Consider the following 22,559-nt stretch of genomic DNA (forward strand, 5'->3'; position numbering starts at 1 on the left):
CCTCAGCAGCTGGTGGAACAGACGTACGTTCTTAAAGCCTCGATAGAGAGACTGAAGCTCCTTCCTGGTGAACTTGGTCTGAGCCTGCAGCTGGTCCAGCCCCTCCGGCTGGTGACGCACCGTCGACAGCTCCAAATCACTGTCGCTGCTGTCTGTGGGAGAAAGAGAGGGAGGGAAAGGGGTGGATAGACAGACAGGAAGAGAGGGAAGACAGAAAGAGAGAGAGGTGATGTAGAGAGAGATAGATGAGGAGAAAAAGAGTGAGGATGGGGCAGACATTGAGTGTGTGGATGCAGGTCAACATTTGGGGAGGGGTGGGCATCACACATTCAACAGGGAGGCATTTGTTATAGAGGAGGTGGGGAGAACGTGTGAGTTTCAGAGAGAGATTTAGCAAAAAACTGCAGAGGAGCAAAAGGCAGGCAAACGAGGGAGTAAAAAAGAAGAGGAGGTACTTTCTTTATGGTGGAAATGTCACCGAACAAGTATCGTTTTGTTCTTTCAAAAAAAAGCCACTGCAGAAAATCTGAATTTGAGAAAATCAATTAAAGACATTTTTTTATTACTCGCATAGCAAATCACAAATGCACCATTAAGTGTCACGGGATTAGTGGTTACGAGTTCACACACACTAAGAGAAAGCACTGCACGGCTGGGAAAAAGAAAACATTCAAAAAAGGAGGGAAGTTGTCTCCAAGTAAAGTTTGGGTTTCTACAGTTACCATACTCACCATCTTTAGACAGAGAGAACAGAAGAGGAGGAGGGGTGTTGACACCAAGATGGAGTGAAAGAGTAAATGGAGAGCAGTGGGAGAGTGATAGTAAGAGGAAGAAAAAAAAAACAAAGATAACAAGTCAAATCAGATCAGACACTGAGAGGATCGAATAATGATTGTTCAGTGATCCAGAGGAATTTAACACATCCAGCAGAGAAGTGACATAAAACATACTGTGAAACATAAACCAAAACCAACAAAGGGCGAATCGGAGGTGGGGTGTGTAAGGATTGTTCATTTAGGGTTCATTTAAATCAATAAGACAGTTCAGTCCTGCACTAAGGAGAGGGAGACAGCAGGAGGTGACCTCTGACCTTCCCCACCAGATGAATTCTCCCACTGAGAAAATGGGACCACGTGTATAATCTTAAGCAAGTCTCCTATTGTTCTATTGTACACAAATCAATAAGTAATGACTTAACAATATTATTTTTTTCCGTTTAACCTTGAAAAGAGTAGTTTGACCAAAAAGAAACCTTAACTAAACAGACTGAGTAGCTCCGTCAATAGATGGCGTTTTCTTGGTGGATGAGAATGAACATTCAGAAAACGTTAGCGTGTTAACACTGAGATCCAACATTGAGAATATTCTGAAAGCTCCAATACATCAGATAGAGGCTGACCAATATATTAGTGGGCTGATTTCTTCAGATGATTTAAGCTAATTGCAGATAACGGCCAATAATATGAAGAAGTGCCAGTAATAAAAAGCCAAAGATAAGTGCTTGAGCTTTTTTATTACCAACCTCGCTCGTGTATAGTTTGTGCACCAGTGGGACTTCACTGTTGGTAACACACTCAGTTCAGTGGATGCTACAGGACTCAGCGTTTGTGGTTCTGTGTCTTCACGGTGAGGTGCTCATTTTCATGTGTAGTATATATCGTTTGAATGATGATAAACCACGTGCCCTCATTTCTCCATTTGTATAACTTAAAAAAAAAGCCTCTCGAGCAGTCAACAGCAGAATAGCAGAGTGGTGTAATGCTACGCTACGACCTGCTGACAAACTTGATTTCTTGTTCATTCGTGAAACAGCCAGTAAAACAGTTGAATGAACTGATAAACGAACAGCCCTGTGATTTTCTCCCTTATCAGTAAAGCGCTGACAGCCGCCATAAAACATTGCAGGTTAACTGTTGCTAAATTTGTTAGCTATGAAGCTAGCTAATGCCACGGTTTGTGAGTGGAAGACAGTTAATGAGTATAGTGTTATATATATTCTTCCAAAGAGTGTTATACATATTCTGTCAAAATTACATATAATGGTAAATATATCAGTGACTTGCATGTCTAAACATTTATAAACTGAGATACAGTGCCTTTGTAGAACTAACAGTAACCCCTTAGCTTATATCTGACCATCACTTTTCAAAGCAAATGGCTAAAAGTGGTGACATTAAATGGATTAATAGAGAAGCTGATCTAAATGTGTGGATACCAAGGCAAGTAAATGAAAGTGAAAGCCATTCCAGACACTCCCCATGCCTCCTCCAAAACTAAATTCAAGGGAGCCTAATAAAAAAAGGATAGACAATGATCCTTCCCTTATCTTAACAAGTGCTGTGAGTGCCAAAACACAACGATAATTTTATTTTATTTTTTTTACAATGCTGCAGTCACTATAAGTGGATATTGTGCTGCAAAATCACATATTTTGATGGAAAACAAATAGTTGTCAGTGATAAATTCAGTATTAACATTTTTGCAACTTGTTAACTAACATTATATCACTGAAAAATACAATCAGTTTGTAACTATGTTTCTTTCAATACCTTTTTGCTTTTGTTATTAGTTGTAAATGTTATTTCTAGAGAACTGATTGGTTTGGATGCCGTGAAAGATGCAGTAACACATTGCCAAATATTACCAGCCCTATTCTTCAAGGTCTAATTCATTTTCCCATAATAGCCTTTGAAATGATCTCACAATCAGATCAATCCCAGATAAACAAACAAACCGACTTTATCATTTTCATTCTTTGTACTTGTCTCATCTTTGTAAGTATCATACAACTACTTCAACTCTCCTCATGATTTGTAACTATGCAGACTTGGATCAAACAGCATTCATAAACTTCTACAAGATAAAGTTAAAAAAAAAAAAAAGATTATCTCCAGTCGCCTTGCTCCATGTCATCCTCCTCCTCCTCCTCCTCCTCTTCATCACCCCTCACCCAGGTTGTCTCACCGGTCTCAGTGATGTCGATCAGACCCAGCAGGTGCATGAGTTTGAGGAACATGATCACCAGGCAGACGATGCCAACCGTCTGGAGTCCTTCCGTCTCCCACCTCACACTCATCTTCCCCTCTTCTTCTACCTTTTCTTCCAGGGTCCTTTTCTTTTCTTTTATCTTCTACTACATAATTGGTCTTTCCACACACCTTTCTTTCAGTCCTTCCTTCCCGTCTCCGAAACGGCGTCACTCACTCATCACTCATCTTTTTCTGTCACCATATTTTCCTGGAGTTTCTGTTTCTCTATATAGTCCTCCCCTTTTACCTTTTTAATTGACTGCCTTATTTTCCCCTGTGCACTCTCCTACACTACTGGATCTTTCAGGATATTCTCTACAACTAAGAGCAGGGTTTGATCCACTTGACTTTTTTAAGGTCGAGTGGAATCAGATTATTGCTGTAAAAATGCCTTCAACGAGCAAGAGAGAGACAGATGGAGTAAAAAAAAAATCTGGACCACCACATTAATCCATGGGAAAATGAAAAGCAAGCTCAGATACTCTCATATCACAAATGTAGGACTTTTTTTGGCAAAAGCAGTTGGTTTGGGATTCCTCCAGTGTAAATTATTATTCCTCTGATGGATGACAAAACTCTCATCAAAGATCCAAACGACATCCAACAATTGTCTTCTGAGCGCCGACTGAGTGACTGAACTCCTCTATATCCTCCCTCCATCTCACATCCTAGTTTCTGATAATTAACCTGTGAACTCCTGAGGAACCAGACGTGAGCTACATTTCTCCCATTTTCCTTCAAACAACCACACAATAGACAGTAAACACATCAAGGCACCGAGCACTGCAGCCTTGAATAGATTGCACTAACAACATTTTTAATTCTTTTTGCTAAATATGACATACAGAAAACTATTTGCCTTTAAGGAACTAGAGAGGGTGGTGGCAAAGGTCAACAGGTGTCCTGAATCCCAATTCCCCAGTCAGCTCTGTGATCCACTTTCTAATTGTTCCCCTGACTCTCCTGGGGTCTGTAACACAGATTTAATGCTGCATTAACATACTGGATTCCTGTCACACACTCATACTCATGTAATAATGTGAAACAGTGAGCGAACACTCCCTCAGGTCCTGTGACACTTGTTCAAAACTCATTTCATTGTCTCATCTTGGAGGAGCGGCGGCTGCTTCTCTGTAGTGGGGACTAACGAAACAACAGGAAAAGAGATGCTGTGCAGGCACGCACATTAAAGTGAGATTTACAATGTGAGTGGTAGCCTAACGTCATCGCAGAAGATTCCTCCTTCTCTACTCTCACAATAAAGATCCTTTGCTCCATGGATATGGTGTCCTACCCTCTCATGCATCATGTGAAATATTTACCCAGTCTCAAAGAGACACAGAGAGAGCGAGAGAGAGAGAGACAGAGAGAGAGAGAGAGAGCATAGCAACATTTTTATCAACACAGAGTTTCTTTCATCTGGATTTCAGCACTGGACAGTAGAAGGACACAGATGATGTAGTTAAAAAAATGAAAATCAAATTACATTGACTAAATTACTGTACTTAAGTATAATTTATAGGTACTTGTAGGCTACTTATTTTGAGTATTTTCATTTTCTGCTACTTTGTACTTCTACGTCTTGCAAATTTCCCCACTGCAGGACTAATAAAGACTAATAATCTCTTTTTACCCCACTACATTTATTTGATCATTTTAGTTACTAGTTACTTTGTAGCTTCAGATTAATGTTACAAAACATTGACAATTTCACAAGTGACCAGGAGTAGGATATGTATAAAGTAAGAAACTGGATGCTGGCCAAAAAGATAGGATTTTGTAAAGTGAAAGGAGCATGTGTCCAGGGGAAATTAATTAATAACCACTTGGGACAGATTGGAGTAAGGAAATTGTTACAGTTATCGGGGAGAACCTAAATTCCGACACACATTAAGGCAGGTAAATGCAGTGAAGGCACTTTAATAAATGAACCAAAAAATGATTTACAGGCAGACAGGTGGACAAACAGGAATTCAGGCAGGCAGGCAAGAAGGAAACTAAAATCCAAAATCAGGTAGCTAAACAGGTACATGTACAGAAACAAAAACAGACAATAAACACTGTCTGGAGCTGATAAGGAAACTAGGAACAGGTTTGTAGGTTGGCAGGGAAACTCAGGTGATTACTGTCAGACAGGTGACCAGGAAAAGTGACGGTTAAAAAAAACCAAAAAAACCCCCAAAAAAAACAACAAAGGCAGGAAGTAAAGCCATAACAGACACAGTAAGAAAGTAATTTCAAAATAAAACAGGAAATAAGCCCAGGAAGTCAAACAGGGACTGATCATGACAGAAATACTAGCTGTTAATACTTTACATTAAGAGATACTGCTCATCATTACAAATACATTCAGAGCATTGTCTACTCCTTGAATTGTTTAACAATTTTATGCTATTTTCTCAAAACCTAAGGAAGGAATAGTGGGATTGTATGTATTGCATGTAGATTCTGTGTCTATGCCCTGTGTTGATTGTTCGTGAAATTTTGGGGTTATTAAATTTTGGGTCAGAATGACTGTTGAGAGCTTTTCAAAGTGCTGTAACTTCAGGTTCAGAAAATAGATGGATGGTTGTTTCTGTTACCCCCTTAAACACTTGCCCATAAACATACATTACAAGTAATCTGTTAATTTATACGAAAGCCAGTTGGCAAACATGGAAATAACAGATGAACAAATGAAACAACTCATTTCCTTCCCATCTCTCCGTACAGTATATTGATATTACTCACTAAAATATCCTGCATTAGAATCAAAAGTGGAGTAAAAATACCAGATATCGGTATCAGAGAGCCTCAGAATAGGGCTCATACATCTCTAAAGACAAGGCTACTTCATGGCATTGATGCCATCCCAAAATAGGGCCGAGCTGGACTGAACCCAATATTGACATCAGAGCAGTGGGACCAGACTGAAATAACAATCAAAGGCCGACGGTTTCATCTGAGATCAGATAATTTAACCGGACTTTAAACATGCACACATGTGTGGCCAAACAAAAGCAAGTCTGCACACACAAGTGCGTAGGTGTGCATTTCTTTTGTAGAGCAAAATCTGTAGGATCATTTCTTCAGTACTAATGATATGAATAATGCAACAAATAAACTATCAGACTTTTTTGCCCTGCTGACTCATACAGGACATCTAATGTACTGCTGCTAAATATGGAATATCTGAGTGCACAGTAACAAGATGGATTTTAAGGATACCCTGCTTAAATATTGATTTGTCTGATATGGTTTTTATTACCTCTACCTAATTACAACAACTCCTTTTCCATCACTAAGAAATCCAGAAGAACCCAGCTGAACCACAAGAGGTCAGCAAAAACAACATTTTTATGGGCTGTTATTATATGTTATTGAAAACATACACACTCACACACATTTTTCTACATGTTAATTTTGTTACAGCAGATAGGTCTGGAGGAGAATAATACATCCTTTCATTTTCACTTATTTGATTTTTAACATATTGAGTCAAAAGATCAGAATCACCTAAAAAAAATGTTGAATATGTGCGTAATTGTAGATATAACTGAAACTATTAGTTGACTAATCAATTAGTTGATCAACAAAAAATAACTGGTAGCAATTTTGATAAAAGATTTATTGTTTAAGTCATTTCTCAAGCAAAAACACTAAAATTCTTATGGTTCCAGCTTCTAAACTGAGTATCTTTCAGTTTTGAACTGTTGCTCTGAAAAAACAACAACAATGTGACGAAGCCAGGCTGGGCTCTAGGAAACTTTGATGGGAATTTTTTAAAAACATGTTTTACAGGCCAAATGATTTATTGATTAATCAAGAAAATATTTGGCAGATTAGTTGAAGAAGTAAATAACTATTAGCAACAGGCCTAACTGTAAAATATCAGCTCTTCTTGAAGTCATCGCACCCTCCAAGTATTACTAAGCACATGACCTCATTATCTTCAGTGGCAACTACCACCCAGATAGTTAAATCACAAAGTACATTTGCAAAGAGAAACAGTAATCCTAACTCATGGTTTACAAACTAGCAAACTGTATATGTACCTCTAACAGAGAAGAAATGCCATAAAATGGCTCCTAAATGTCACCAGAACTGAATCAACACCACGGTGAGAGTCTGGATAACAACTGTGATCATCACGCTATCAATGCTGCTATTTAAGGATTCAGATCTTTCACATAAGTAAAGGCTATACAGAAAGGAAAAGTCTTGCCTTCATAATCATTCTCAAGTAAAAGTACAAAAGAGTTATCAGTAAAATGTACTTACTTAAAGTTAAGAAAAGTAAAAGTACTTGTTCTGCAGAAACATGGCACCTGGAAATTCTACAATTAATCTTGAGCAGCACTTTAATGTTTTAGCTGCTCAAGGTGGAGCTAGTTTTAGCTTATTAATATACAGTTAATGGTTCTAAAACTAGAGGTTGGGTCCCTCCAAAGGGTCACAAAATAAATCTGAGGGGTCATGATACACAATTTTTCTTTCCTTTTTTTTTGGACTTTTCTCGAATCTTTGCTCTTTTGTGGATGATTGAATACTTTTACCTGTATTTTGGCTTTGAGCAGTTATTCAGATGAAACTATCTGAAAAGTTTAGAGGCGAAATGTGTCTTTGGGGGAGCTGCGAATAATTCATAATCTGATCACATGTTTTTAACTCCAGCTGATAAATGTAGTGGTGTAAAAAGTATAATATTTCCCTCTGAAATGTAGCAAAGAATAGGTAAGTAACTACAAGCGCCTCAAAATTGTGCTTAAGCACAGTACTTGAGTAAATGTACACTTACTTTCTACCACTGGCTGCTGTTTGAAATCTATGTCTTTCCAAAGCCAAGAAAACAGGTGAGCATGAAAAGAAAGGCAAAGGTGCCTTAAGCTCACAATATCCATTACCAAATAGTTAGAAGATGCTGAAGCAGGTGAGTTAATGACACTGCACTTGGTAAATTAGACCCACTGGGAGATAATGGAGTAATGAAGTGGCAGGAATGAGGATGAAGACACATGAGGAGAAATTTGGAGGCTACTGAGGGATGGCCAGTGTCCTTCAGGGTCCTGGAGGAGTACTCCAGGCTCCATATTTAGGCGGCCTCAGAGAAAGCCTGTTCGATACTGCATGTATAATTGATGTGAAGTAATGCTAAACCGAGGTGTGGACCCTGCCACAGCGGGAAGAGGAGGAGGAGGAGACAGTGTGGGGTGGGGGGGTGGGGTGGGGGGTGGGGGGGGGGGGGGGGGGGGGACTGAAGATTGGAGAGATTGAGAGGAATGATAAATTATGAAAGGGCATTACTGGTGTATTTGTTGAATTTATTACTTATGATGCTGGGCCATAAGAGAACCACTAATGTGCCGACTGGAGCCTTCCTGCTGTAATTGTCTTGGCAAACTGACTGCAGGCCACTCTGACTGGCTGGCTTTCAGCCCAAACCTTTAATCAAAGGGAACTGCATCATTCAAAGAGCAGGATCTGATGTCTCTTTTATAGTCCCAAATGCACACAGTCTATCGGCCCATCACTGTTTTATGGTATATCCCTTAGTAGGCAAAATAAAACATCCCATTAACCTTTTCCCACTTCGTTGCCGTATATAGATGTGCTGACAGTCCAGAATTAATACTGCATTCATCAAAACGTACATTTAAACTAACTTTATTTATTTTATATCGATTTTTGTTTGTTTGTTTGTTTGTTTTTACTAATTTTTACTTGATTACTTAGTAGAGCATTAACAGGGGAATGAGGCGGCAGAACCAGGATAGATGATCCGCAATAATGATCCCTAGTCGGTCTCAAACCAGGGGCATTGTTTCTACACAGTCAGCCTCATAAACTACTTTTCCGCTATTTATATTGTTCATTTATTTTGACAGGGACAATGTACACTGATCACAACAAGCCCCCCAGCCTGAACGACCCTATAGCTCTTTGTCCCGACTGTGATACCACCCAGTCTCATTGGTCAACACTAGTGTCCTTATGCCACTATAAGCCAAAAACCACTGTTGTCCCTATGCCAGTTTAATTTACAATGTGTTAGAAACCATTTATAAATGCTTATAGTGCCCCAAAGGTGTGGTTAAAGTACGCACTGCAGTGAGTTATCATAAGTACATGCAGTAGATAACAGTGTCACCAATCTGCAGGTACCTGTTAGCCAGTAGAGGGGCCTCAGATGGGCCCTTACCTTCAAATGAGGACATGGGCTCCAGGATGCCAAACTGCTTGAGAACTGCCATGAACAGGATGATAACCACTCCGATGGCAAACAGCTCCATTCCCTGAATCCCCATGACTGCAGGACAGGGGGAGCCCACTCAGGGCCAAGCCTACACGGGAAGGCCTTGCCTTGGGGAGAGATGAAAGGAAGCCCAGGTTGGGCCGAGTAATGCTGGGCCAGGCAACAAGTGTTTTCAGCAGAGATGAACCAAGATGTGATAGGAACCAGCCTGGGTGGTGGGTGACTGCATGGGTTTCTTTCCAGGCCAAGGACACAGCATGAGAACCAGACCAGCAAGCTGGATGAAGGCTGCTCCAATGTCAACACTGATGCTGAAGTGGAAAATATGTGGAAGTCGACATATATGGAAAACCTCCCTCTCTGGACCCATGAGGGAAAATGGGGGTTGTGTCAGGAGCCATTTATTACAGTGCATTAAAGGAGACGTTTAGAGTCACTTTTCAGACTTTCCTCCGGCACGCACTCTCAGAAGCTCGAACTGGCAAAGACACAAGTTACTACTCATCCTCTTAATCCAAACAGCTATTATCAGTCCTCACGTCATAGTTTACACTCATAAATTACATCTTGGTTTTAGATGAAAATGTTGTTTGGGAAAAGCAAAGGATTTGGTACAGCCTCTGTGTCCATTTTCATAATTTTGCTCCCATTAGGTGGGAGAAAGTCCGGATGAATGCAACCGACTTATTGAAATAGGGAACAACAGAGAACGGAACATGACATACTCAAGTCTTCTCATCTTCCATACCACAAAATGGCAAAACAACATTAGCAGTTGTAGATAAATTACCCCATTATATGCACCAACCACACAAGCAGTTTCTGAAACCTCAGCTCCAGAACATACTTTAAACACTCTGTATCTGCAAGCTGAGGGCAATCTGACTATCAGGTCTCAGTGACATCTGCAATAATATTCATAATAACAACATTCAGACCTGTCAGTCAAGATAAAAAAAGGAGAATCCCATGCAAGTGAAAACTTGGTAGAACAAGGCTGTATTGTCCAGCGAATAAAAAAAAAAGTATCCTGTATTCACTTATAGGACTTGTGAAGTATTGAACCAGCCAAGTACACCCTTTTTCTGCTTCCTCCTGGTATTTTTTTGTATTTCTCTAGGTAATCCTTTGGTCCACCAAACACCTTTCAGGACAGACTTATAGATAGTTAAATTAAGGTTCAGCGTTGTCCCGTCTGATTCAGTCCACTTCGGTGTTTGTCCAAATCCAGGTCCAGATATGGAAGAGTATGGCTCTGGAGAGAAGGCACTTAGAGCAGCAGCAGCAGCAGCAGAAGCAACAGCAGTGTCCAGGGAGGGAAATCCTGAGAAACTGAGAAGAGCTGTGGGGAATGAAACCTCCTCCCCCGGTGTCTACCTCCTCCGCACATACTTTTCCATCACTACCCGGTCTCTGCTGCTTTCTGAATTTATCTGTTGCTGCTTCTGGTTGCAACTTTTCCTCCCTCGACCCACTCAGTCAGCACTTGCTCCAGCTGAGGTTTTAAACCAAAGTGCCCTGTCCACCCATCTTGTCCTTCTTGTGGTCTCTCCTTACTCAACTGCACTCCTCCTTTTCTTCGTCTGTCCATCTGATTTGCTTTTGCACCCCGGAGCTTGCCACCTCCTCCTCCTCTTCCTCCTCCTCCCTCCGTCATTCCATAACTTTGGCCAACCACAGACTTTCTCTCCTCCTCAGCTCGGTTTCTTCTTTCCTCTAAAAACTGTCCCTTCATTCGTCACCACATCCACCTCATCTCTTTGTCTTCTCCTTCTGCATTACAGAGGTGGGTTTAGATTTTTTTGAATGAGTGGGGCCAGACAGAAGCAATGTTTTAAAGAAGTGGGACACATAATAAAAGTGTGTGACAACTCACATTTAAAGCCCTTGTAAATGGCAATAATTAACTGTAATGTAACGAATGCAAAATGAACAACTTTGAATGCTATTGCTTCAAATAATAATGTGAAGTAAAATCAGTAAATAGTGTTACTCCAAATATATCCCTATGACATAGGAGCAAGATACCCAGACTGTGTTTTGTGTCTCTTTGTGGTTGTTTTCCATCTTTTTATTGTCATCTCTGTGATCATTTTGTATCTCTTTGTGGTCATTTTGCATGTCTTGCCTATTTTTGTGTTTTTTTTGTGTTGCCCTACTTCTTTCGTCTTGCATCTTGTATTAGTCATTTTGTGTCTCTTTTCAAGTTGTTTTGAGTCTCAGCTTGCATCTAATTTTGTATAGTCATTTGATTTACTTTCCAGTAAGAAATGTTATCAGTTGCTTCATACAGAGGTTCTGGTTTCGTGTCCCTGGACCTGCGCTCAGGAATCCATCTATGATACTAACAAGCCAACTACCTGTCACCTTCTGACTCTGATGGGGGGGACAGTAAGTAGGTAAACTTTATTTATAGAGCACTGTTCAAAACCTGGGTTACAAGGTGCTGTACAATAAAAAGCATTTAAGAAATACATGAAACATGAGATGAAATAAAGACAATAAGAGAAGAATAATAAAAACGAGGCAGCTATAGTGATGCCACCCCCCTGGACAAACCTCAGGCCTTGTCCCTGTGTACCCTGTGTACACCTTCCTTAGCTTCTACAAATTTCAGATGAGGGTCGAAGTCAAATTATACAGATATGTTTAGTGTGGACATGCACACATACACACTGGCCCACAGAGATCAAATATCAGGGGCACCCCACCTCCACTCCAACTCCAGCTCCTCCTCACCCCTCTGTTTTCATCTATGTTTATCTTTCCTCTGCAAACCAAAGACGATGTGTGCATGAGGACGAACCCTGAATATTATGACTACATTACTATATTATTCATTTCTCTAATTCCTCATGATTCCTGGAGTACGTGCAACAGTTTAACATAGATGACATGGAAACATATTTTTAGAGTGTGCGAGAATGAGTCCATGTAAAGTGTGGTCTGGTTGTATGTTTAGCAGGTCAAGAAAAGATAACTGATGACTCTGCCCTTGCTAATGCATCACGATAAGACGGGGAATGGTGATGTGTGTGTGTGTGTGTGTGTAGTGCGTGTGTGTGTGTGTTAATGCATTGACTTGGTTGGAGATAGGAGACACAGATGGGAGGCCAGAGTGAGAGAAATCAATATCTTTGTGGTGAGCTGGTGGTGGTGGTGGTGGAGCTTGCCCCCTTTTCTCCCTTTTGTACATTTTACTAGAAAAGAGTCAACCATTAATCATTAAATCACAAATCTATCTTCAGTCTCTACTGCTACTACTCCCTAATAAGTGACGGTCCGTGGGGTCGATCTTTACAGCTGATGAATCAGCCTGAAGGTCAAATTTAGATTTTAGTTGCCACTTTGTGGAGGAGAGTGGATCAAGTGACTGGCATTCACACATTAAAACACACATAAACACAACATGCATGTAGGTATCTCTGTGCATACTGACGTTTTAGTAATGTGTGTGTGTGTGTGTGTGTGTGTGTGTGTGTGTGTGTGTGTTTGGATCTATTTATGTGCATTTCAGTTTGCTCTCTTGCATATCGATGCTAGTGTAGTAAGTTTGTGTGGTCTGTTGTGCACGTGTTTGTGCGTGTGTGTGTGTGTGTGTGTGTGTTTGTTGGTTCCTTTGGGCAAGCCATTAGGATACTAACAGGTTTTTAAAAGGTAGGCTTGGTGCTGCCTGCTGACACAACAGTCAGTAAATAGGGAGAGAGGACGCAGACTATTTCCTCGAAGCCAGACACTTCAACAAAGATCATCAGTCTTCACCACAGCCAGAGAGCTAGGCATGCTAAAATGACACTTAAACCTCTTGAATGTAGAGACCTTTGTAAGATCTTGGACATTGACTCTATTCACACATGTTTAAATGTAGTGCTTTACTGTTCACTAACGAAACCACAAGGGATTCAACAATTTAACCTTAAATTTTAGCAGTTCATGGGAGAAGTTATTCCCATCATTACTGAAGAGACAGATTTTTCCATTAAGTTTATGTGTGATATGGCATACATTTGCAAGATTACATTTTAAATAATTTAATTGATTTTTAGCGTAATTAACACATAAAAAACTAATTCTGTCAGTTTTAATTGCAATTAATCACACATCAATAATTTGGACATGATATGTCGATATGGTTGTGATATCAGTATTCAGTAATACTGAATCATTGTCCAGACCAGTCAATAAGCACTTTAACAAGAGTGAGGAAATGAGTGGTAAACAGAGGAGTGATGGAGTGACAACAGCTAATAATGCGGAGGTGAAACCATATGAATTCCTACCTGAGCGATGGTACCTGGCTGCACTGTGGCCACAGTGAGAGAGGCAGCTGGGCCGAGAGAGGCGCCTCCTGGCCTCCACAGAGAGAGCAGCCATCACAGCTCCCATAATGCCGATGAACTACCACAGCAACAAGGCTAGCACTGCTAACAAGCTGCTCTCAGATAGTCTGGATACTGGAGACCCAAAGAGGTATAACAAGACAAGATCTAAACTTTAAAAGATTAAATGTGAAAGCTCAGTCATGGAGATCAATGCTAACAGAATGCTTTAAATTGCTGAGCCACTAAGTTTGATTCCTGGCACTACAAATCTCAGCTCAGTGGGAAAGAAGGCAAATGAGCAAAGCTTGAAAGTCTGAATCTCAACTACCGACAAAAGCAACTGCCCGACACTCTGGAAAAGTCATCAGGTGAGAGAGTGCGCGTGTGTGTGCGTCTGTGTGTGTGTATGTGTGCGTGTGTGTGTGCGTAAATGCGCTTTTGCCAGAGGCCACATCTGAAAGTCTGTTTGAGTTTTGTGACACCACGTCACAGAGAGAGAGTTAAAAAGAGGTAGGGATCAAACAGCTCTGCAGAGCTTCTGACCTTTCACATCACACACATCGCACACCTCCACACTTCTTTTTTTTTCCGTCTGTCTCACTCCTTTCCTCTCGTCTGATCGTTCTCCACATGACTATAACTCCTATACACTGTATCTCTCTGATAGACTCTCTCTTTTATAAACTCTGTCTCCTGTGTGCTTCTTGAAACCCAAGCAACCTTCAATTAACTCTCAGGGGTGAGCCAAATGGATAAACTCTGATATCCCTGTGAAGTTGCAGCCAGCATTGCTCACCAAAATGCATTGTGTGTATCAAAACAGACTGCTTTTCATTTCCAATTCAAAGCCAATAGCCAAGGTTCATCTGCCAATCCTAATCACAATCAGATACTCTTGAGGGTTGAGGTTAGGGCTACCTGTAATATCACTCATTTTACTTTAGCTCATATAGGCTCTAAGTGTATGTTTACCAGATTAATTCCTGTGAATATGAATGAAACATGTTCCTGGGGCTTACGCTTCATATTCTCTGACAAATTGCCATCCAATACAGCAGCTGCTATTCAAAGATGAAACTTAAGTGATTTTAACCCAGTTAAACAAGAATTACTTTATGAGCACAAAAAATAAAAAATAAATTAAAAATAATACAGGTCCCATGAAAAAACTACAACTGTAGTAGCCTGGGAAATTGTGCCATCTTAACTTGGTTTGTCCATGTCCAGGTTATTTTTTAATATTTCCAGTTATAATCTCTGTTATGTTAAAATATAGCTAAAACTTATCAACTTATCCTTATCTAACCTATGAAGTGGGCTACACAGTATACTTTTGTTTCACAAATTCTCTGTTCCAGGCTTGATTTTTAGGTATTAGCATAGTAACAAGTTTTCTTAGTTCTGGAACATAACCCAGAAATTTGGTTTCACTTAAATTTAATGTTGATTTTTGTCAGAGGTGCCTCAGTGGCTCAGCTGGTAACTGTGTACCATTAAGGCTTAGTCCTAACTGCAGTGGCCCAGGGTTTGAGTCCAACCCATTGCTCTTTGCTGCATGTTATCCCCCATCTCTCTCCCTAACTTTCCTGTCTCTCTCTCACTGTATCTATAAGACAAAGGCATAAAAAACCAGAAAAAATTATTTAAAAAAAAAAAAGATGTTAATTTTTCACTGGTAAAACATTGGTTCTTCCTGTAAATGATTTGATGATTTGGTTACACTTTTGTGAATCCAGTTTTTTTTGTCACTCTACTTAATCATTTTACAATGCCTTTGATCTAACTATTGTTTATGGTGTCTCTGATTTTCTTTCTGATTTTTAATCTGTATCAATACATTTATTGTGCAATACTGGTTCACAATGGCTCTGAGTCAGACTCCAACATGGCCTTAACCCTTTATTTGGAGTCTGTCGAACTCACTTGTTTGATTCTCTGATCTTTTAAACAGGGAGGGCCAAATATTCTTGTATTCATACCAATTCCATCATGGGGGCCTATGACCAAAGATTCACTTGATTGTGGTTTGTTAGTGACAAGAAAGTTACAGAATACACAGCTGGAAAAAGAGCTGTCACGTAACCACCAGTAGAGGGAAATGCTATGCATAAAAACTCTGTCAACAACAACAACAACAAAACCTACCACTGCTGTGAAAGTGACGATATGAAGGCAAGAATGCTTTTAGCTGTTACAGTTTAGCTGTGCATTAGCCTGAAAGTGTATTGGAAATGGCAGAGAAGTACACATTTATTACGGACAATATGTTCCATTTCTATCTGGAAGTGAATCAAGTTATACTCACACCAACAAAGAGTGAACCAAGCATTTTGATGACTCACTCAAGGCATGTGAAGTTCATGTTATTTGTATGGATTCACACACTTAATATGAAGAGTCTCAAAGAGCTTCACAATCTCATAACCACCACAAAACTACACCACCCTCAACAGTTTTCATAATATATTACTGTACATTGATTGACCAATTAAGCAGTGATAAAAAAAAACTTGAAGTACTACAATATACTGTGTTCTTGTTCCTCAGCAGCAATGTAATATGCCCTCTGACCACTAGAGGACGCTGGACACTCAGCAACACAGCAGGGCAGACGATCAGCAGGCATTCATTCACCAACACAATCAAAAAGAAAAAAGATGGAAATGAAACTTGAGAGAACAGATCAAATTTTTCAGACTATTCCAAGCTTACACAGCTGCAAACCAATAGGTGGACGCTCTATATCTATATATAGACGCTCTGTGGTTTGTCACATCATCATTTTCTACGTTTCACAGAGAAATGATTGATTAGTAGCAACCAATACATGGAGAAAAACAAGCTGCAAAGATATAAGATTGCAGCATCGTCTATTATTTTCTGTATTGTACAGGTCACGTTATCATACACACAGGTGGAAATCTGCAGTGAGTGCATGTATTTCTTGATGTGTGCATGCAAAGAACAAGCTGATCAAACAGTGAGCCTCCAGGACTGAACACACTGCTGCTGATTACACCTCCAGTGTCTTTTTAATGCTCACATCTTCCCCAGCAACCTGCTCCAGGGACTGAAGATGCAAACTTTTCCTCACGTATTGCGTGTAGACATGAACTGCTCTCTCTAAATTCAGTAAACAACACCCAAGATGTCTTAATTAGCTGTGAGGCTTCTCTACTAAAACTTGCTGCAGAAATATAACGTTGGTCGTCAGGGGGAAAAAAGGCAGCTCTTTCAGGCTTTTCCCACTCCTGCTATCTTGGACTTGCATGTTCAGCTACTGAATTTGTTCCAGTTAAAACCAAACCCAGTCTCACTTCCATATGAGATAATCTCCTTTTCATAAAACCACCTCAGGCAGGCAGGTACAAAGCCAGCCTTAGCTGCGTAATTAAAACAGGAACTTCTTAATCAGAGCTCATTTATCTCCTCTCCCTCTGCCATGGCCGGCTCCTCTCATTTCTCTTTATCCAACACCCAAATATCTCTCCTTTTTCCTTTTTCCCTCCCCTCTCTCTTCCACGCTGAAGGCAGAATTAGATTTCACTAATGGATCAGTGGAGACCTGAACCTCTACCTGAGCAGGATTCCATCATGGAGATTCAAGCTGGGAAGTGACGAGAGGAGTGTATAATACAGAGAGGCTAAACAAAGCAGGAAGCAAAAGAGGGCAATTTTTTTTCTTCACAGAATCTATCATAATTTATCATCAAGTCTTGTCTCCCGTCCCCTCTCTGAGGGGAGGATGAGCAAACACTGCAAACAGAGGTGTCCCCAAACTTTATAATAGCAGGAGATTTTAGACAGAAGGGGACAACAAGAAAGTGATGAAAGGAATAAGTGTGGCTAAAGAGGAAACAGTGGGGATGAGGGGATATTGTGCTGATTCAGCTGGCGGTGACTTGATGAAGCCATGTGGTGGTTGGATGAGAGGACAGGACACAGGAGGAGGACAGAGGATAGATTTACATCTAATCAATGATGAACGAAAGGACACACAGACTAACTCAAGAAGGACGGACTGGTAAAAACAGACCAGTAACAAAAAGAGAAAGAATAAACAGAAAGAAAAAAATCCATGTGATAAAAACTAAGGAGAAAGAACCTATTGAATGTGAAATGACATAAGTATTAACACAGTAAAGCAAAGTATCAAAAGTACTTGACCCCTGTGACTGATAAATTATCATCTTAAATTGTGTGCAAGCAGCGATTTCTGTTCTGTTCTGTTAGCTGCTCAAGGTGAAGTTAGGTTGAACTACTTTATATATAAATTAGTTCAATGGTTCAATGGTTCGGTTAAATAAAATAGAGGGATCAGCAGACGATCAATGGGTAGGAAAGAAAAAAGTCCTGCTACACAAATGTGTGGTTTTTAAAAAAAATATTTTTTATCTTCCTGAATCTTTGTCTTTTGTGAACTACTGTATAATTTGCCCTTTTTTGGCCTAAAATGTTATTTAAATGAGAAGTTCAGAGGAGGAGTGCCTCTTTGGTGGAAATGCTAACAACTCATGGACATCTGAAATATGACACAGGGCCCCAAATGTACAATGTTACTTTGAAAGCTGTAGCTGACAGATTGTCAGTGGAGAAGTGAATAGTGAATCTGAAGCTGTTAAGTAATCAGTAACTAAAGGAATCAACATGTGGTGGACATTAAGTACAAGAACCTCACAATTCTACTTAAGTATTGTACTTAGTTACTGTCTACTTCAGTATCCAATGAATGAACGTTATGCTGCAGAAAATAATGATAAGATACACTAATTTTTTTTAACAGATCACAATGTTTCATAGACAAAAATACAGTTTCCATTAATGACAGCTATTTCTCTTGTTCTGAAAAGCAGAGAGAACAACCAGCAGCAGAGTAAAAGAGAAAATACCTTGAACCACTGTCCCAGTGATGAAGCCAAAGAAGCAGCGTAGCAGCTTGGTGATCTCCTTTTCACACTCTGCCCTGCACGTATTCATCCTCTAAACTTTGACCTCCTGTGTCAAAATACAGGGTCTCACAAGACAAAACCAGTCAAAACAGTCCACAAATGGGAAGAAATAAAAGGAAAAAGGCTTCACCCAAAATAATTAAAAGACTATTTTAAGGCGCACTCTAAAAAACTTGCAGAAAAGTACTTTCTTCTTTGATTTTCTTGCTGTCAGGAGGATGTCTCCTTAGGCTAGTGTTGCCTGCTCCCCTTTAGATAACACACTAATGCTCCTTTTTAAACTGGTGTCCCAGTTTGCATACAGGTGATGTTCACTCCCTCCTCCTCCTCTTCTTCTTCTTTTCTCCTCTTTCACTTGTTTCTCCCTCCTCTACCCTTGCTGCCTCAGAGGAGGTGAATTGAATCGCATGATGTTTGGTCCGTCCTGAAGCTCTGGTCGCAGTCGTTTCATATGACCGACCCTGACAAGCCACAACGTACTACACTGACACTTGTTAACGCTGCTCCTGTTTCACCCTTCATTAGGCCATGGTGCTGCATGGTTCACCGGGACACGCTCTCCCTCTGAAGTTCATCTCACTTTCTCTGGCAGACAAGAGACACACACACACAGACACACACACAAGCCTGCGTAGGAATATTTGACAGTTCACTGAAGAAATCTCACCACTCTACTCCCCTCCCTCCCTTCTTAGTCTCGCTTTCATATCTAATCCGGCTCATGTTACACTTTTCATATTACACTCATTCATATCTCCCCTGTTTGTCTCTTATAAGACCTCATTATCTGACTTGTCTTCCAGGATGTGTGAGGTACTTCATTTAAAGATTAAACTTTGTGCTGAGTGTAATTTCTTTTTGTCAAGTAAAACATATTACCATACTTATCAAGCACAGATGGCTGCATGTTTAACAGCTTCTACATTTCTGCTGAAAATCTTCTGAAAATCATTAATTAGTGCTGAAACAATTCATCAATCAACAGAAAATGAATTACAATGATTTGATAAACAATTAAAAAAGACTGTAGGTCCTGCAAAACAAGCAACCTGCAGATGTCATCTTGGTCTATGCCCTATTGTGTGATGTGTCATAGACCAGACCAGTGATTCTCAATCAGTGGCATGTGTATGTGGAGAGATTGTAGCGCTGCAAAATTTTACAAGAGGTAGTTTGATTGCCTTATGTCCTGCCATGATTGTCATGACAAAAGAACCTGCATACCCATAGCACTAGTAGTTTATCATCAAGAATGTGAATAGAACTTTTAAAATATATCTATAAATATATATACAGTGCTTAACAAATTTATTAGACCACCACCCAATGTAAGGTTTATGCCACAGCTGCCCTAAATTAACAGCATTGGTACCAAAATCATTCTTTATGTTTCTGTAATGGTTAATACACCAGTATGTAGAAGCCCTTTAACCGAAATGATATTTTTAATGCTAAAATATAATTATTATTGTTATCCATGAATTTTCAAATTTACTGTTTTACAAAAAAACAGTAAAGCACATTATTATTTCTTGATTAAGATGTCACATTATAGTTATTTACTTGCATTCCTGAACAGAAAAATTAGTTTTAGTGGTTGAATGTTATGCGTGATTATTTTCTGACTTCTCAGAGAAGCCCAGTGAGCCGGCTCAAATTTGGGTATAAAAAGGTGAATTCAGTTTGAAATTCCTCATTCCTGTTCAAAATGGTAGAACGTCGTGAGCTCACTGAAAATGAAAGAGTCCTCATTAAAGCACTTCATGATGCTGGATGGTCTCTGAGACAAATAGGGAAAGACATAAAGTGTTCTCACAGTGTGGTCAAGTATGCTTTGGAGTCAATTGCAGAGACTGGTACTTACAAAATGCACCAAGGAAGAGGCAGGAAATGAAAGTTAACTGAAGCAAATGTCAGACACCTCAAGATTTTAAGTATTGGAGACAGAAGGAAGACCAGGTAGACCAGGCAGAGATGAATGCTTCTAGATCAGAGTCTGAGAAAGTCTCCAGAATGACCATAAGCAGACGACTGACAGAACAAGGCTTAAAGGGAAGACTAGTTGCTAAGAAGCCATTACTGAGACCTGCAAACATCCAGAAACGCCTCAGATTTGCCAGGGACTACAAACACTGGACTGTTGATGACTGGAAGAAGGTACTCTGGACGGACGAGTCCAAGTTTGAACTCTGCAGTCAGCATCGTCGTGTTTATGTCCGCAGAAAAGCTGGAGAGCGTTTTGATGCCAGATGCATTGCACCCACAGTGAAACACGGTGGAGATTCCATTATGGTATGGGGTTCCATTTGTGGAAACGGCGTGGGCAAATTGGTGAAAATCGACGGTATCATGAACAAGAACGTCTACCACAACATCTTAGTGCATCATGGAGTCCCTTCTGGACTGAATCTGATTGGTCATGGGTTCATATACCAACAAGACAATGACCCCAAGCATACTTCAAAGCTGTGCAGAGACTATTTGACCAAGAAAAAGGAATGTGGAGTACTGGAACTGATGGACTGGCCAAGCCAAAGTCCAGATTTGAATCCTATTGAACAAATTTGGGATTTAGTAGTTTCAAAGATTGATCGCACAGAAGTTTCATCTAAAGCAAGTCTGTGGGAACAGCTAGGAACTATAAATAACAAAAGAGAAAAGTACATAAAAACAATGCCTGCAGGAATGCAAGCTGTTATCAAGGCCAAAGGAGGCCATACAAAATATTAAGTTGTTTGGTTATTATGTGTGAAAAAGGACTATTTAGTTGTTTCAGTTTGTTATTTGCCAAATAAATAACAATAACACTTTTAGTTCTAAACAAGTTTTTGAAAGATTTCTAGAATATTTATGTTTTCTCATTTTTAGGACAGGTGCTCTAATATATTTGTTAAGCACTATATATATATATATATATATATATATATATATATGTGTGTGTGTGTGTGTGTGTGTGTGTGTGTGTGTTATTATATACAGTATATGCATGTATGTATACATATATTGTTTTTTACCTCATGAATATGCAAATGTTTGCAGCAAGGCACACCAAAATCTAATCCAGCATGACAACATGATGTCCTGCCAGACAAAAACAGTACCAATTAAATAACATATTTTTGTTAGGAAGATCTATATAATATATGTTTGTATACAATAAATTTGATATAGGCTGACTAGAAAGAACAGGCCTTCCACCAACTGTAGTCAGGTGTAACACCTGAACACTACTGTAACAAGTGAGAGCAGTGAAAACCAGTCTCTAAAGGAGCAGACACGTCAGGACACATCGTGAAGAGGTGGTCTCACAAACACAAACTCACCTAACCCTACTGAAAAAATGAAAATTAAGATATCTAAAGACCTAAATATCAACAATCCCAAATTCACCATGATTTGTATGAAAATAAAATGAGTCTAGCAACGTCCACTTTTACATAACTCATAATGTTACATAACATCCAGTTGAAAACACATCTGTGACATGACAGGTGGTGTTGATGAAGGGATACAGTGCTTACTAATCTGTCACACACACACACACACACACACACACACACAGAAAAAAAAAGGATGGAAACACTGCACCAAATAATCAGGGCTGTAGCCAGGACTTCAAAAATCCTGCAATCAGTTCCCTCAACATTTCCCCATATCCCTGAGAAATTTAAGACTACAGAAACAGCATTTCACAATATTTCTTTTTGTACATTTTATCCGCTTATGTGATGGTTTAATTGCTGTTTCCAAGCCTTCTCCACACCGCCACAAGTATATTTCTAGTGCAGGAATTAAAAAAGCCTTTCTTTTTCTTCCTCCTAAAAACAGTCATATGAACCATGGATCTTATAACATGTCATCCCTCCTCTCTCTCTCGTCAAGTCATTAAACCTCCGAGAACACGATTAATCAATTAGCTGTAAACATAACTGACCAACTGGTTGACAAAATTATCATTAGTTGCACAGCAGGCAGGAGTAGCATCCCTGTGTTGCCTCACTCTCAGTTTCTCCTTCTGTTGTCAGCA

At 39.8% G+C, this 22,559-nt stretch overlaps 1 protein-coding gene across 4 annotated transcripts in view; it reads right to left on the bottom strand.

Moving 5' to 3' along the window:
* The window catches only part of kcnip3b (Kv channel interacting protein 3b, calsenilin), a 44,234-nt gene that overhangs the window by 3,694 nt on the left and 17,981 nt on the right, over nt 1-22,559 (bottom strand). The window contains exons 1-2 of one of the 4 annotated variants that reach the window (XM_071483236.1): nt 9,208-10,854; nt 28-152 (exon numbers count right to left, since the gene is read on the bottom strand). In XM_071483236.1, the coding sequence (XP_071339337.1) occupies nt 28-152; nt 9,208-9,313 (231 nt within the window). In that variant the 5' untranslated portion in view covers nt 9,314-10,854. Of the gene's footprint in view, nt 1-27; nt 153-2,964; nt 3,213-9,207; nt 10,855-22,559 lie in introns of those variants that run through there. The other 3 variants (XM_071483237.1, XM_071483235.1, XM_071483234.1) reach the window with 3 other exon arrangements.

This window comes from Trachinotus anak, unplaced genomic scaffold (genome assembly GCF_046630095.1).
Source record: "Trachinotus anak isolate AG129_WGS33_773 ecotype Australia unplaced genomic scaffold, CSIRO_AGI_Tana_v1 ptg000008l, whole genome shotgun sequence".
In the NCBI taxonomy this organism is placed as follows: Eukaryota; Metazoa; Chordata; class Actinopteri; order Carangiformes; family Carangidae; genus Trachinotus; species Trachinotus anak.